The sequence below is a fragment of the Belonocnema kinseyi genome, chromosome 1 (genome assembly GCF_010883055.1).
Source record: "Belonocnema kinseyi isolate 2016_QV_RU_SX_M_011 chromosome 1, B_treatae_v1, whole genome shotgun sequence".
In the NCBI taxonomy this organism is placed as follows: Eukaryota; Metazoa; Arthropoda; class Insecta; order Hymenoptera; family Cynipidae; genus Belonocnema; species Belonocnema kinseyi.
The window spans coordinates 111,051,514-111,068,680 of NC_046657.1; the positions used below are offsets into that span (position 1 = coordinate 111,051,514).

General features: G+C 24.3%; 1 protein-coding gene across 1 annotated transcript in view; it reads left to right on the top strand.

The window, feature by feature from the left end:
- Window positions 1-17,167, top strand: part of LOC117182845 (facilitated trehalose transporter Tret1-like) — a 46,098-nt gene that overhangs the window by 17,658 nt on the left and 11,273 nt on the right. The window contains exons 3-5 of the mRNA XM_033375959.1: window positions 5,807-5,936; window positions 11,318-11,501; window positions 14,787-15,243. Coding sequence (XP_033231850.1) covers window positions 5,807-5,936; window positions 11,318-11,501; window positions 14,787-15,243 — 771 coding nt within the window. The remainder of the gene's footprint in view (window positions 1-5,806; window positions 5,937-11,317; window positions 11,502-14,786; window positions 15,244-17,167) is intronic.

A 17,167-nucleotide genomic window follows, 5' to 3' on the forward strand; every position in this document is an offset into this window, starting at 1 on the left:
CAGGATAAGGACATCGTTATCGCCCTTGGCCTAACGTATCCTAGACTTTCCTTATTTTGTCTTCGCGGAATTAAGGAAAAATTTTAATTTTAAATAATAAGTTATCAAATTCGCAATAATAAAATAATTAAATTATTGTAATAATCGTAATTGATTGTCATTAATTGCTGTCCTATACAGTTTACTATTTGATCATTTATTCTTACAATTCAGTATTTAATTAATATTATTTACACATTTAAAATTGGCTACGATTGTGGTCAGTTATGATAATTGAAAGCACAGAATTAAATTGATAATCATCAACAATTTAATTTTACCTTCATAAAAATTGTCTCCTTGAGTAATAAAAATTTAATGTTTAAAATATAATTTTCCTTGAAAAGTGGTTGTACTTATAATATAGATAGCAAAAAACAACAATGCGATAAAAAGGTAAAATTAAACAATTTAATATAGATAGAAAAATGTTTTTAAAATATATATCACTTGAAAGCAGCTGTGATCTAGAGGCTTTTAACTATCGATAATTTGCAAATTTAAAAGTTTCTGCATTTTTGAAGTTTCCAAATTTTGATAATTTCCAAATTTTATTTATTTTGTATTGCTACCAATTTTTTTACTGCTGAAAAATGTCAATTGCTTCCGATTCAGAAAATGTTTCGAAATTGCTTCGAAGTGGAGATTTATTCTGAATTTGATTTGCTTCCAATTGATCATTTATTCCGAATTTGGATTGCTTCAAACTTTGTTCTGCTTTGAATTTTCCCGACTATCAGTCTTCAAAAGTGAATTTTTTATTTTGAAAATAATCAATGTTGTTGATTACTAGACTATATTTTGATTAAGAAATAAATGATCAACTGTAAGGTCTCACAGTTTAGTTTAATGTTGACGTTTCGACGATAAAATGTTTGATACATGTTCTAAAATTACACTCAATATAAAGTCCGTTTCTTCCTCATTTACTAGAAGCTTTTTTAACAATAGATACAACACTTTAAAAACGAAAGGTCAAATGTACAATCTCTGCGTTATAATTTGTGATGAAGACCGTTGAAGAATGGTCGAAACGTCAATGTTTAACTAAGTTGCGAGACCACGCAGTTGGTTATTTATTGCTTTAATAAAAATATGGTTCAGTAATTAACAACATTGATTAATTTCAAAAGAACCTCTTCACTTATTAAATAAATACGCCAATACCCTAGCATCCTAAGGAGATCAGTCTTCAAATGCTAAGATTTTTTTTTCATACACAGTTTTGTTGAAAATTAAATTTTTGGGTTGAAAATTAAACAATTTGCTAACGCTATCTTGATATTTTAAGGTAACGAAAAAAATAAATACATTAAACTATATAATTGAAAATGCAAACTATTCCATTTTTACGTAAAAATTTATTCGTTTATGTTGAAAATTCGTCATTTTAATTTAATTTTAATGTAATTTTTTGGAAAATCAAACTTTTTTTTCTTCTTTTGGTTGAAAAATCATTTTTCCAACTGAAAATTAAAATATTCCATTTTATATTTTAAATTTGACTTTCTAAGTAGAAAATGCAAGTATTTGGTTGAAAATTTATGTATTTTGTTAAAAGAATCTTCTTTTTTGCTACATAATTAAACTTCTAGCTTGGAAATTTATCTTTTCGGTTAAAATTTCCTTCTTTTTGGGGTTGAAAATTGAACTATTCCATTTTTTTACTTTAAATTTATATTTTTCTGGGGAAAATTCAATTATTTGATTGAGGATTAAATTATTTAGTTGAAAATTCATCTTTGTTCAGTGACTTTGACTGCTTTTGATTAAAAATTGAAATCTGGCTTAGATAAAATATTAATTTACATTTTTCATAGAGTATTAATCTTTATTAGTTAAAAATGCATCTTTCTGGTTTTCAAGTTTATGTCTTTTGGTAGAAATTTAATCTGTTTCGGTTAAAAATGCCACTTTTACATTTTTTTGTTAAAAATGCGTCCTTCTTGGTTGTCAATTCCACTTTTTGGGTATAAATTCAAATATTTTGTTGAAAATTATTTCTTTTTTTTTTAAATTTAGCTGTTTGGTAGAAAATTCATCTTACTTGATAGAAACTCGGATAGAAAATTATTTTTTTATGTGATAATAAATATTTTAAGGTTTAAAAGTAAAATGTTTTCTGAAACATTCGACTTTTTTTCTTACGCAACTGTTTGGTTGAAGTTTAATCTTTTTTTGTTTGGAAATGACGTTTTGTTGTAAAAATGAACTTTTTCGTTGAAATTTTATATTATTGGATTGAAAAATAAACTGTGTTTTAGAAAATTCGTCTTTTTGACTAAAAATTCTACAATTTGGTAAAAATTCAACTGTTTCGTTAAAGATTCAAATATCTGGGGTAAAATTGTTATTAAAAATTCATGTTTTCTTTTTGTAGATAACTAGTCTTTTTGGCTTGAAAATTAAACAATTTGGTTGAATATTTTCCTTTCTAGATTGGGAAAATACTTTTTGGTTAAAAATTTAACTATTTTGTTGATTAATCGTTTTTTTTTTGGTGAGAATTAAACTTTTTTCTAGAAAGTCCGTCTTCATGGTTGAATTTAACTGTTTCTAATTTAAAATTAATATACTTTCTGGTTAAAATATCAACTATTTCACTTAGCGCTGAGGGTTAGTTTTTTTTGTTTTGAAAATACGGCTAATTGGTTGCAAGTTACGGCTTTGTTAAAAATTCTTTTTTTGTTGTTGAAGGTGCATAGTTTTAGTTGGAAATTTAACCTCTTTGTCAAAAATTGAGCGTAAGATATGAAAATAAAATAAATTATTTGTAAGATAATTTAATTGGTATCTAGAAATACAAAGAAAGGTATTGTGGGTATCAAATTTATCGCGTAGAGATGAGCTTTATAATTTTATATCAATTTGTCCTCGCAGAAGTCTTCTTTATTGAAATGACACCACGCGCATGTATCTCGAATACAAGTGTCAATAAATCAATCGCAGTTTATCAATATCGCTATATCTTTAAATTTATATGACGATATTTTGAATATAAATCAAATTTTGAATCAATTTTGTATTTGATAAAAACAAATTCACTTATACTTTTTTTAAAAATTGTTTCCAACGAAAATTTTTCTTCCTGATTTAATTCGTGAAAAATTGATCACTATTTTATATTTCAAAGATTTATAGTGTGAAATTGAGGTTATTTTGTTACTCCTAATTTTGTAGGAATTCAAAATATGATTGGTTCCATTTTAGTATTGATACAAATCATCATTTTTATCCAGACTGTGTTGCTTCAAAATTGATATAGCTTATAAAACGTTGCTTTTAACTTTAATTCTTTAGAATTTAGCTATTCCTAAAAAATCATACAAAATGGTATAATTTTCTATTTAATATATAAAATATTGAAGAGTCTTTAATTGCAAATACTACAAATTAATGAATTTTAAATTTCAAGACGTTAAAATGGAAGAATTTTCAATTGTAAATCTTCAATATTGAACTATTCAAAAAAGCGTTCAAAATTACATACCTTTAAAATATAAATATCGAAAATTTAATAATTTTCTGTTCCATATTTTCAAAATTAGAGAATTTTCAATTGTAACTTTTTAGAATTGTAGAAGTTTGAAATGTAAATCTTTAAAATAAAAGAATTTAAAACTTTTCCAATAGAACTTTTAATTTTAAATATTTAAAATGGAAGAGCTCTTTTTTGACAATTCGCAATGGAAAATCTGTCATTTTAATTATTTACATTCGACATTTCTTTAATTTTGTAGATTTAGAATTGTTTGATCTTCAAATCATAAAATATTTAAGAATTTTTATTTCTACATTTTCAACATGAAGCCTTTTGAATGGTAAATCTTTAAAATTGTACCATTAAGAAAACATTAAAAACTATTTCGTGTTAAATTACACACATTAAAAATGGAAGGATTTTTAATTGCAAATCTTCGAAATAGACCTATTTCAAAAAGATGTTCAAAATTGTTTTATTTTAAAAATAACACTCAGAATTTCAAAATGTCTTTTAAGAATTTCATATTACGGTATAAAATTTCATTAATATTGTTTTGCATTAAATTCCTGCTGGGATGAAATCTTATATTTAAATAAAAATGAGTGATGACTGAAATGCGAATAAAATTAGAATTAAAACTATAATTTAATAAAAATTTAATTAAAATTGTAAGGAAATCGATGGAGCTATTTTAATATTTACTTTTATTTATGATTGTCTCACTCATGTTTTAATAATGAAGTTGTAAATTTGTAAACAAGTTTGAGAATTTAAACTTTAAAGGGACGAGATTTAGGATAAACTATATTCCGCAGGGTTGGTCATCCTTTGTTAGGTATAGCCAAGAGTCAACGTTGCCAGACGTGGGACAACAACGCTTTCATACTAGGACCCACACATATGTATCATCCTTTTAAAAAATGTGGGCTCCTCACATCTACATAAATTCTTCGAATCCGGATTTCAGAATTTTCCGAATGGATGGTACAGAATCCCCAGAATTTTTTCTGAAGAAATTTTTTTTCATTATTTTTTATTCAAAAATGTTTTATTTTTATTTAAGTAATTCAATTCAGAAGATATAGTTTAAATTTTATTAATTTAAGATTGAAATGAAATCTGTGTTCTTATGAATAATTTTATGTGCCGAAATCAGAACATGAAAAAAATCCACAAATCAAGATAAGATTTCCAAACTACCTTATTTCCGGCTCATTAGAAACAACTGCATAAAAAAGGAGAAAAAAGAAAGAAATTTGAATTGATTGATTTAGTATCGACAAAAATGTTTACCTATTTAAAAAAATTTAGGGATTGATTGAAATTTAGATTTTATCAATGATTTCCCATTTTTATATTTCTTAATTCTTTTTCCAAATTAAAATAAATTGTTTAAATGACAGAAATTTCTTTGATTTCTTCAAATTTTAAAATAATAAAAAATTGGACCTTCACAAAGTAAAAGAGAAAGTGAATTTGCATTAGTACTATTCTTTGCTCGCATAGTAAGGGGGAACCCCCGGCTCTGATTAGAAATGGCAACACAGCCGATGACGTAACAAAGAACGGGCTTTTCATTTTGTGATATTTTCATCTCAAGTAGTCCAAAGCTTTATAATCTCTAATTATAATTCGATTTTAATTTTTTGTTTAATAGAGCTTTTCAGTTTTCTGATACATAATTTTATAATCGTACAATATAGAGTTTAAAATTATATTTACAACTTACGATTGCACTCGTTGCATTTTTTAATCCTGCAATTTTGAAAATTTTCAACTTACAAGTTTAAAATTTTAGAATTTGGAATAACAATTGTACAGTCTGACAACTTTTCCACTAATATAAATACACATTTTACAACTGACCATGCGGAATATTTTTTTGATACCTCTCTATTTAAAAGGAGTAATAATTTCGTTATTGATATTTTTATAAAATATATTTTACACTTTGACATTTTGCATGTATGAAAGCATTTTGCGTCGAGGCACGAATGGTACCGGATTCAAATGTCAACTGTTAAGTTTTATCGCATCAATACGTGACTTTCAAATAATATTCGCGAACAGAAAATTACAAGATAGTTATAAATTTCAAGCGTATATATCAGAACATTTTTTTTTTAATACAATTAATCAAATATTTAAATTACATAATTAATTGAAATTTTTGTATATATTGAAAATTGCATTGTAATTTTACAATTTAGCAATAATTTAACAATTTCACAATGTTATAATTAACAATATTATTTCATAAAAATGGTATAAATTCTGTTTCAGTGTTGAACGCGAAGCGTCTAAAAATATTGAAGAAAACGAAAGGGAGTGTTTCAAAGATGCCATTGTGTCCAGCAGAAGTCTCAACAAAGGATTCGTCGAACCAACGAGGATCAAAAATGCATTTCCTGAGGTATGTAGCAAAGTTTCGAATTTTAACAAAGAGTCAAGTGAAAAATGGATTTACTACTTTTCACGACTTTATAATCTTAGAAAATTGTTTTCGTAATCATATCTGATATAATTTCAGAAAATTACATTTAAAATTTTATCATTCTAGAAACTCACGCAATTTTTAGTTTTCTATCATTGTATTGCAACTGATAAATGAGCTCCTACCTAACTGGAATATCTGGAATTATTAGGGAATTTTAACATACCTGCTTAATTTTTTTTTTAAATAGCAATATAAAATTGAATAAAAATGATTCTTCATTTTTAAAAGTAGCTTTATATTGCTGAATTTAACTACTTTGTTGAAAATTCTTTTTCTTTTTGGTTTGAAATTCATCTTCTTGGTTGAGGTTTCGTTCAGAATTCATTTTTTACTTTAATGAAAATGTAGTTACGTTGTTAAAACTTAAACTTTTTCGTTGAAAATTAATTTTTTAGTTTTCGATTCATCATTTTAATACAACATTCATCTTCTTTGTTGAAAAATAAGCTATTTTGTTGAGAATTAGTTTTTTCTTTGGTTGATAATTTATTTATTTTGCACTAAAATTCAACTATTTTGTTGAAATTAATTTTTTTTAAACTGAAAATGTAACTATTTCAGTGGAATATTCCATCATTTTAGTTACAAATTCATCTATTTGGTCGTAGATTCATTTTTTGAACTAAAAATTTAATTATTCTATTTTTAGTTGAAAATTGGTCGTTTTTATTTTTAAATTTAAGTATTTGGTCGAAAATTCATGTATTTTGTTAAAAACTCATTTTTTTCGCTTCAAAATTAAACAAATTCAAAGTTAAACTGTTTCTGATTTAAAATTTTAATTTTTTCTGGTCGAAATGCCAATTAATGCATTTTGGTTCAGAATTAATCTTTTGGGGACGAAAATTAAATTACTTAGTTGAAAGTTCAACTGTGGTTAAAAATTAAGTTTTTTGGTTGATAATTCATCATTTTGATTCAACTTTCATTTTTTTGTTGGAAAATGTGATATTTTGTAGAAAATTCATTTTTCCTTTGGCAGTTAAATTAATTTTATTTTCATAGGAAACTTAACTAATCCAGTTGAAACTATTTCGTTAAACATTTTTTTTCAGTTGAAAATTCATTCTTTTACATCTAAATATATAACTATTCCAGTTGAATATTTTATAATTTTAGTGAAAAAATCATCTCTAGCTGAGGTTTAATTTTTTTTAAATAAAAATTGAACTATTTAATTATTGGTTGAAATTGTCTTGTTTGAAAATTTTTCTTTTGGTTAGAAATTAATCTTTTCTCTTCAAACTTAATAATTGCGATCAAAAATTTAATTACTCTAGTTAAAAATTCATCTTCTCGGTTCAATATTAATCATTTCAACCGGAAATTTAATTAATTTAATGAATTAATTTTTTTTTGAAATGTCGACTATTTCAGTTGAAGATTCATAATTTTTCATGAAAATTCGTTATTCCGTTTAAAATTCAACTATGCATATTCAAAATTCGTCTTTTCGGTTCAATATAAATCGTTTCCACCGAAAATTTATTTAATTTAATTAATTAAAACATGAATTTTTTTGAAATTTCGACTATTCCAGTTGAAGATTCATCATTTTTCATGATAATTTATCATTTCGTTCAAAATTCAACTATGCATATTTATAATTCATCTTTTCGGTTCAATATTAATCATTTCGGCAAGAAATTAAAGTAATTAAATAATTAATTTTTTTTTAATGTCGACTTTTCCAGTTGAAGATTCATAATTTTTTATGAAAATTCATAATTTCGTTTAAAATTCATCTTTTCAGTTCAATATTAATCATTTCGACAGGAAATTTAATTAATTAAATTATTTAAATTATTTAATTTAATTAATTAAAAACTTCATTTTTTTAAAATGTCGACGATTCCAGTTGAAGATTCATCATTTTTCATGAAAATTCATCATTCCGTTTAAAATTCAACTATGCATAACTATGCATATATATAACTATGCATATTTAAAATTCCTCTTTTCGGTTCAATATTAATCGTTTCGATCGGAAATTTAATTAATTTAATTCATTAAAACATTTTTTTTTTTGAAATTTCGAATATCACAGTTGAAGATTCATCATTTTTCATGATAATTAATCATTTCGTTTAAAATTCAACTATACATATTTAAAATTCATCTTTTCAGTTCAATATTAATCATTTCGAAGGGAAATTTAATTAATTAAATAATTTTCTTTTTAAATGTCGACTATTCTAGTTGAAGATTCATAATTTTTCATGAAAATTCGTCATTTCGTTTAAAATTCAACTATGCATATTTAAAATTCATCTTTTCAGTTTAATATTAATCATTTCGAACGGAAATTTAATTTATTAAATTATTAAATTTAATTAATAAAAAAATTATTATTTTTTTAATGTAGACGATTCCAGTTGAACATTCATAATTTTTCATGGAAATTCATGATTTCGTTTATAATTAAACTATGCCTATTTAAAATTAATCAGTTTCGTTAAATATTAATTTGTTTAAACATAAAATTTAACTATTTTATTTTTGACTGAAAATTGAACTTTTTTTAGTTCAAAATTTAATTATTTTGATGGAAATTTGCCCTTTATGTGTTTGAAAATCAATGTATTTTGGCGAAAATTCACCTTTTTGGTTGAAAATTCATTTATTCCAGTTAAATATTTATTATTTTAGTTGAAAATTTATCATTTTAGTTAAAAATTCATGTTTTTGGTCTATGAATAAACAGTCGCATTTACAACCTACTAGTTAGATTCTTAATGAAAATTCACGAATTTTAATAAAATAGATGAATTTTTAACCAAATAGTGTCATCTTCATGCCAAATAGAAGAATTTTTTTAGAAGACCCCTGCATTTTAAACAAAAACGTTCATCTTCAACCAAGAAAGATGAATTTTCAATCCATCAGGACGAACTTTCTATTGGAAAAGGCGAATTTTTAAGAAATTAACTTTGATCTAAACAGTAGAATTTTCTAAAAAAAAGGAAATTTTCATTTACCAAACGAATTAAAAAAAAAAAATAGATGAATTTTTAAAACCAAATAGTTGAAATAAACCAAAATTGTAACTAAATAATTCCATGTACAACTAAATAGTTGAAAAGTCAATAAAAAGAGACGATTTTTAAATCAGAATGTCTAGCGTGTCTTAAATACAAAATTGCAGGATTTTTCCAGGTTTTTCAGGATAAAAAATTCATTTTTCTAAGTATCTTTCTTTTACAGTAAAAAATACTTTTCACTAAACACAGAAATTGTAGATCTAGTGGAAATAAAAAAAGTACCATATGAGAAATTTCTCATATGCCCCCGAAATCTGATTTTCTGATCAAAAATACATTTCTTTCGTTCATTTTATTTGATATTTCGAAGTTTCTCATCTTTTCAACTTCAGCAATAGTGTAATAATATTTTTTGAATCCAATAAATTGTTGTTACTATAAGCAAAAAGAATTTAATTTCGTATGTAATGAACTTTTTTTTATTATAATTGGTTGAAATATGACTGAGTAAACGAATTTTAAACCGTTTTAGTTTTCAGTAAAATAATTATATTTTGGACAAAACACTTGAATTCTCAAACTAAAAAGATCCATTTTCTACCAAATGATCTAACTTTAAACCAAATTATTAAACTTCAACAATCAAACTGTTTTTGATTAAAATTTTTAATCTTTTCTGTTTGAAATGCCAATCAACACATTTTGGCTCAGAATTAATCTTTTGGGGCCGAAAATTAAATTACTTAGTTGAAAGTTAAACTGTGGTTAACAATTAAGTTTTTTGGGTGATGATTCATCATTTTGATTAAATTTTCATTTTTTTGCTGGAAAATGTGCTATCTGTAGAAAATTCGATTTTTTCTTTGACGTTAAAATTAATTTAATTTTCACAGAATTTTCATCTATTCCAGTTGAAACTAGTTTGTTAAAAATTTGTTGTTTTTTTTCAGTTGGAAATTAATTCTTTTACATTTGAAAATGTAACTAGTCCAGTTGACTATTTTATCATTTTAGTTAAAAAATCATCTCTAGCTGAAGTTTAGTTTTTTTTTACTAAAAATTGAACTATTTAATTCTTGGTTGAAATTATCTTGTTGTTTGAAAATTTTTCTTTTTGTTAGAAATTAATCTTTTCTGTTAAAAATTCGTCATTTTAGCTGAATATGCATATTTATGTATATTTAAAATTCATCAGTTTGGTTGAAAACTAATTTTTTAACATAAAATTTAACTATTTTATTTTTGACTTAAAATTGATTTTTTTTTAGTTCAAAATTTAATTATTTGGATGAAAATTTTGTCCTTTATGTTTAAAAATTCATGAATTTGGTGAAAATTCACCTTTTTGGTTGAGAATTCAACTCGTCCGGTTAAAGATTTATCATTTTAGTTGAAAATTCATAATTTTAGTTAAAAATTCATCTTTTTGGTTTAAAGTTCATCCATTTTAGTTAATGATTCATAATTTGAGTTAAAAATTTATCACGGTGGTTGGAAATTCTGTTTTTTTTTTTTAATTTAAAAATCCAATTATTTGGTGGAAAATTGATCTTTTTTATTTGGAAATTTAATTGTTCGGTTACGAATTTATGCGTTTTGTTGAAAAATCATCTTTTTTAGTAAAAAATTAATCCTTTTGGTTGAATCCTCATTTCTTTAATGAAAAATTCATATATCTTGTCGAAAGTGCAATACTTCTACTTGAAAAGTTAGGAATTTCAAGCGTTTCAAATTTAATTCAATGTAGTACCCACAGTAATTTCACTTAAATATGCTCTGAATTTTAACTAAAGAAGATAAAATGAAAATTGGTTTGAATTGTTATTCAAATTCATGGACTTGAAAGAGAAATTCGGGAAATGATTTCAGTATCTTTTTATTATTATTTATTTAATTAATTAATGGCGATAATGTATTCAAGCATACCTTGTATTCGAATTTGTCAAAGCTTTCTAAATTAAACATATTAAATGAATTCTTAGAAACTGAAAAAAAAACAACTTTTTTTATAATAAACTCGTGAAACTGTATACATATTCAGAGCCGATTGTTTTGAAAACTACGAAATATTAGAAATTCTCCATACCATAAAAAAATAATCCCTGAAAAATAGCCTAGAATTTTCAGTGCATTTTTTCCAGGATTTGAGTAAACAGCCTATTATATCTGGAATTAACAATATTATATATTACAATTTACCAATTAAAAAATACATTGATATAAAAGTAGTATTTTTTTAAATTTCAAAATTGTATAGATTCGCTTTTAATTTGTGTTATGCGCGAAAATTATTTAATATTTTTTTCTGTTTTATAGATCTGCGCCTGCATTATTGCAGCTTCCTTCCACATTGCTGTGGGTCTCAGTATGGCATACTCAGCCGTAATAATTCCAGTTTTACGAGGATCGGAGAACTCAACTGAAACCAATTCAAGTCTAACCAATGAAAATGCAACGTTTCAGGAATTACATGCCTCCAAAGAACAGTGTTCCTGGATAGGTAAGAATTTGGTCAATTACGTAATTAAACAAAAACTTTACAACATTATTTCTAATTTTAAAAAAAACCTAATGTATTAAAATATTCAAAACATTGTGTAATTAATAAAAAATTATTATATATCAATTAATATAATATAATTTTGTCATGATCTTTATAAAACTTCCAATGATAGGAAAATTAATATCGATTCTATGTGCGTGACATTATTATTATCAACGATTCTAATTACGTAAGTATACATACTCGAAAATATAGAGTATCAGAGACAACAAATTTAATTCGCAAGCCTTGAATCATTTTTATCTTTGGCCTTCAACTTTCACCCAAAAGAATTGAAAATTCAATAAAGATGATTAAAAAAATAATAGAAAAATAAGAATAGCGATGTTTATAAATAGATTGAAGGTAATTTATAAATATATTGTTGCAATATAATGATTATAAAAATTAAAAATAAATGATTTTCCCTTCCTTTCTAAGGGGACTGAAACTAGAAAATTAAAATATGCTGTTCAGAGATAAAAATTGAGATCAGCATCCGGTTATTTAGAACTCGTAATGTTCCTTTTTCTCGACTTTGAACCTTGTCATTACGAACTCGCGTTGCTTAAGAAACGAAGCCGAAGAATACTTGAAGAACTACAGCCTTTTTTGTAATCATTAAAAATAAACAACCGCAAAACGTTTTTGAAGTCAAATATATATATATTTTAATTCATAAGCCAAAGAATCATTAAAAAGTAATTTTATTATAATTAATATCTAATAATATTAATATAATACTAATAATAAACCAAAAATGTAAAAAGAATCATTAACATTTTTTAATCTATGCATAGTCTGTTCCCTCTTAATTGAACATGTTAAAAGTCAAATTTGAGATCTAATGATGTGAAATTTTTTTATAATAATCCAGATTGGTGGGAAAATAAGTTTTTGTGAATTAAATATATGTAGATTAAAAATAGAAGGCAAAATAAAAGGACAGTTTATTAATAAAGATTTTAACGTACATTTTAACTTAATAGTTGATATTTAATACAAAAAGGTTTTTATTGTAAATAAAAACCGTTAAAAAAATAGTTAAATCTTTTAAAAAAGTGATTAATTTTTAACCAAGCAATTGAATTTTTAACCAAAAAAGGTAATATTTTTACCAGAATATATGAATTTTCATATATAAAAAAAACAATTTTTAAATCAAAAATTTGAATTTTCATTCAGGAAAAATTTTTCAGTCGAGAGAGAAGAAAAATTCAACAAAACAATTGCATTTTTAACTCATAAAGATGATTTTCTTAGAACTGAGTTTAATTTTTAACCTGAAGGGACACATTTCTTAAAAAAAAAACTGTTCAATTTTAAACAATTAATTAAATTTTCAACGAAACTATTTACTTTTGAGAAATATTTAATAAAAAATAGTTGACTTCTATAAAAAATATGAATTTTCGACAAAATAGTTCTGTTCCTCAACGAAGAGATTAGTTTTTAACCAAAAAGTTGCATTTTTAACAACAACAAAATCAAATCTCTGCCAAAAGAGAAAATTTTCGTACCAAAAAGACGACTTTTTAACAAAAGACTTGAATTTTCAACGATGAAAAATTTGTTAGGCAAAAGAAAAAATATAATAGTTGATATTTAAAACAAAAAGATTATCATTTTAAATTAAAATGTATTTTAAACCGATACATTAGTAAGTTTGACCGATTTACCATTAAAAAAGATTTGATTAATATCTGGAATTTAGTCACTAATTGATGTTATCATTGTATACTGATTTAAATTTCCCAAAAGAGATAAATTTTCAAATCAAAAGGAAATTTTTTTAGCAAAATAGTCGAATTTTCAAGCAAAAAAGATTAATCAATAAAAAATAAACCAAATTTCAACAAAATTGTTCAGATTTCATGCCAAAAAGACCAATTTAATTCATAACAGCCGAATTTTTTATTAGAGCAAAAAATGTACATTTTCGACCAAAGAATCAAATTTTCAGTAAAATAAAATTTCAACTTTAAGAAACGGATTTTCAACAAAAATTTTACTTTTTCAACTATTAATGTAATAGTTGATATTTTAAGAAAAAAAATATTAACTATCAACAAAAAATTTAGTAGGTGATAAATCAGCCTCTTTTTTTATTTAATAAGAAACACTTTAATTCAAGGTTAATTTTCTATAGAAAAGTTAATTTTTAAATAAGAAAACTTTTTCCGACCGAAGAGGTATTATTATGTAAACTATTTTAAAAGAAAAGAAACTAATTTTGAAATGTTTTAATAAATAAAATATAAAATAAAACAAAATAATAATAAAATAAAATAATCAATCAAATTTAAAATAAATGTAAAAATAAATAATTTTTAATTGAGATGATTTTTCTACAAAATAGGTGCATTTTCAACAAACCAGTTGAGTTTTCTACCAAAAAGGATTGTTGGAATTTCAAAAACAAATTACCAAGTGCCTGCGATAAATAAATAGGAATTTTGATTTTTTAAAAATTTTTATTAAATATTTCATTACAAAAGTGGAAATTTGTATAATCAAAGTTAATTTTTTAATGATTTTATTATTTCACTAAGAGGACAGTCAAAAAATGTGTTACAGTAATGTTAGAGTTACATCATTTAAATTTCGCGCTAAAAAGACGTTTCCTAAAATTTCGAAAAGTAATTTGAGAATTTTAAAGGAAAACTTTGCAAGTTTGCAAAATTTCAAAAATGTAAAAAACATTCTAATAAGTTTAAGAGATATTTAGAAATTTTAACACGATTCAAAAATAATTAAAACTTGTGGATTTCAAAAAATTTTAAAAGGTTTGTAGATTTTTTTTAATTATAAAGAAGTTGTTAATGTCAAGATTTGCGAAATTTTTTCTAAATTTTGAAAGAAATAAGCTTCTTAAGAATTTTGCAATGTTATAATAAAAATGTGTTCAGAGTCCCAGGAAAATTTTTAATGACTTATATTTTGCAAGAATATGTGAAATAAGTTTAAATTATTTTAAAAGATTGCAAAAGTTACCAATATAGAATCTGGAAGATTTTGAGGCAGTTTTTTTATTTAACAAAAATTGTAGGAAAAATTTAAATAATTTTTTGAGATATTTCAAAGGTCTAGAAGTTTTGAAAAGATAACCCATCTTTAGTTGTTCAAATTAAGGTTATGTGTAAGAGTGACCAGTTACGTTATTGAAATGGCGCGAAATTTAAATTTTAAAGTTATTTCAAGGTTTTTAACAAGCAGAAGAACGATAGTTTCCTATTTTTACAGCCAGTATTGTGATCCTCTGTACACCATTGGGTGCCTTCATAGGAAGTTTTCTGATGGAATCTCTGGGTCGAATCAGAACTCTTCAAATTGGAGTGATTCCCTGTGTGGCAGGATATATCTTGATAGCTTCGGCCCAAAACCTTCCAATGATTTTCTTCGGTCGAGTCTTGGCGGGATTAGCAACAGCTTTAGCAACATCCCCAGCAATTGTCTACATAACTGAGGTTGCGAGGCCAGAATTAAGAGGCGCCTTGATGTCCTTTGGACCCACTTTGGCCTCCTTTGGAATGCTTCTTGCATACCTAATGGGTGCTTTCGTTTCGTGGAGACTCGTCGCTTGGTTCAGCATCATTTTCGCAGTCTTTCCTCTTTTTCTCATCCAAATTGTCGTCCCGGAGTCTCCTGTCTGGTTAGTGTCGAAAGGCAGATTCGAGGATGCGAGAAAAAGTTTAGAATGGTGAGAAAATACACTTGTTTGCATTTTTTAATTCAAATTTCGCGCAAAAATGATCACGCTCCGAGCTAGTGTGTAGTGTTCGAAGTTCTCATGAGCATGAGAATAAGCTTGAGAATGTGCTCGACCTTTTGTGTTTTGTGATTTTAAATCCAAAAGATAAATTTTTTACCAAAACAGATACAGCTTGAATAAAATTATATTAATATTCAACTAAAAAATATAAATTTACCATCGAAAACTAGAATAGTTCAGTTTTCATTTAAAAAAGTAAATTTTAACCAACAAAAACAACGGGGTTTTCAGAAAAATTATTAATTTTCTAACTAAAAATATAAATTTTCAAACAAAAATGTAATAATTACATCCTCAGTTGAAAAAAATTAATTTTCAACCAACAAGATAGCAACTTTCAGCCAAAGAAATTAATTTTTAATCACAGGGATGAATTTTCCACCAAAAAGTATGAATTTTTGACCAAATAGTGTATTTTTTAACCCAAAAGATAAACTTTCTATGAAAAAACGGAATTTTTAACTAAATGCTTTTTTTAACCAAAGAAAGGAATTCTTAACAAAAAAATAGAATTGTAAAATTTTTACAAAACCGAACATTTTTTATCAAAAGAGATTACGTTTCTATTAAAAAGAGGTCAATTTTCGACAAAAAATTGAATATTTAAAGCAAATTTTTAACTAAAATTATAAATCTTCATTAGAAAAAATTTTATTTTTAACCAAATACATGAATTTTCAACTAAAAAGATCAATTTTCTACCAAAAGTATAATAAAATTCGTAAATTTTCAGTTAGTAAAAGAAATTTTGAACCAAAAAAGAAACGAATTTTCAAGAAAATTGTTAAATTTTCAATTACAGAAACAATTTTTAACCAGAAAAATGAAGTTGCACAGTAAAAAACTTAATTTTCAATCAAATAAAAGTAAATATGCAACGAAATAGTATAATTTTCAACCAAGAAGATTAAATTGCTATGAAAATAATAAATTTAAAAAAAAAATGGAACAGTTACATTTTCAGTTAAAAAGATTAATTCGAAATAAGAAAAAACTTATTTTCAACCAAAAAGCTGAATTTTCTATAAAAAAAGATTGTTCAACAAACAGTTGAATTTTCACATAAAACATAAATTTTCATAAATAAATAATAAATACTTATAGTATAATATAGTATAGTATAAAATATATAAATAAATAAAACAGATAAAATATAATTGTTAGATTTTCAGTAAAAAAAAACTTAATTTTCAAAAAAATGAAAATAAATTTGCAACTAATTAGTATAATTTTCAACCGAGAAGATTAAATTAATAGAAAAAAAAAATTTTGACAAAAAATGGAGCAGTTACATTTTCTGCCGCAAATTCGAATTTTCAATCGAATACATTTTCTTTAAACCAAATGTTTAAATTTCCAACCCAAGAAGATAAATTTTGAACCAGACATGTACGAGTTAAATTTTCATTCAAAAAAATTAATTTTTAACTAGAAAAAATCATTTTCAACAAAAAAAAAATAAAATTTGATCAAAAGAAAAAAGTTTTGTCAACTAAAATGATGAATCGTCAATGAAATAAATGAATTTTTAACAAAGTAGTTCCAGTTCCAACTAAGAAGTTGAATTTTTAACCAAGAAGGATGAATTCTCAACGAATTTTATATTTCAACCGAAAAGGATTTTAATTTTACACCAAAATTGTTTGAGATTATTATTTATTATATATATATTATTGTTATTATTGTATTTGAGATTTTAAACCATAATAATAAAATTAACTTCAACTATAGTTTTTCGAAAATTCTCTAACTCTTATCAGGTTTTGCCTGACATTCCTTGACTTTCTGGAGTTACCTGATCTGTAGAAACTCTTTAATTAAAAAAAGTAAATGCTTATTTCACTCTAGACTG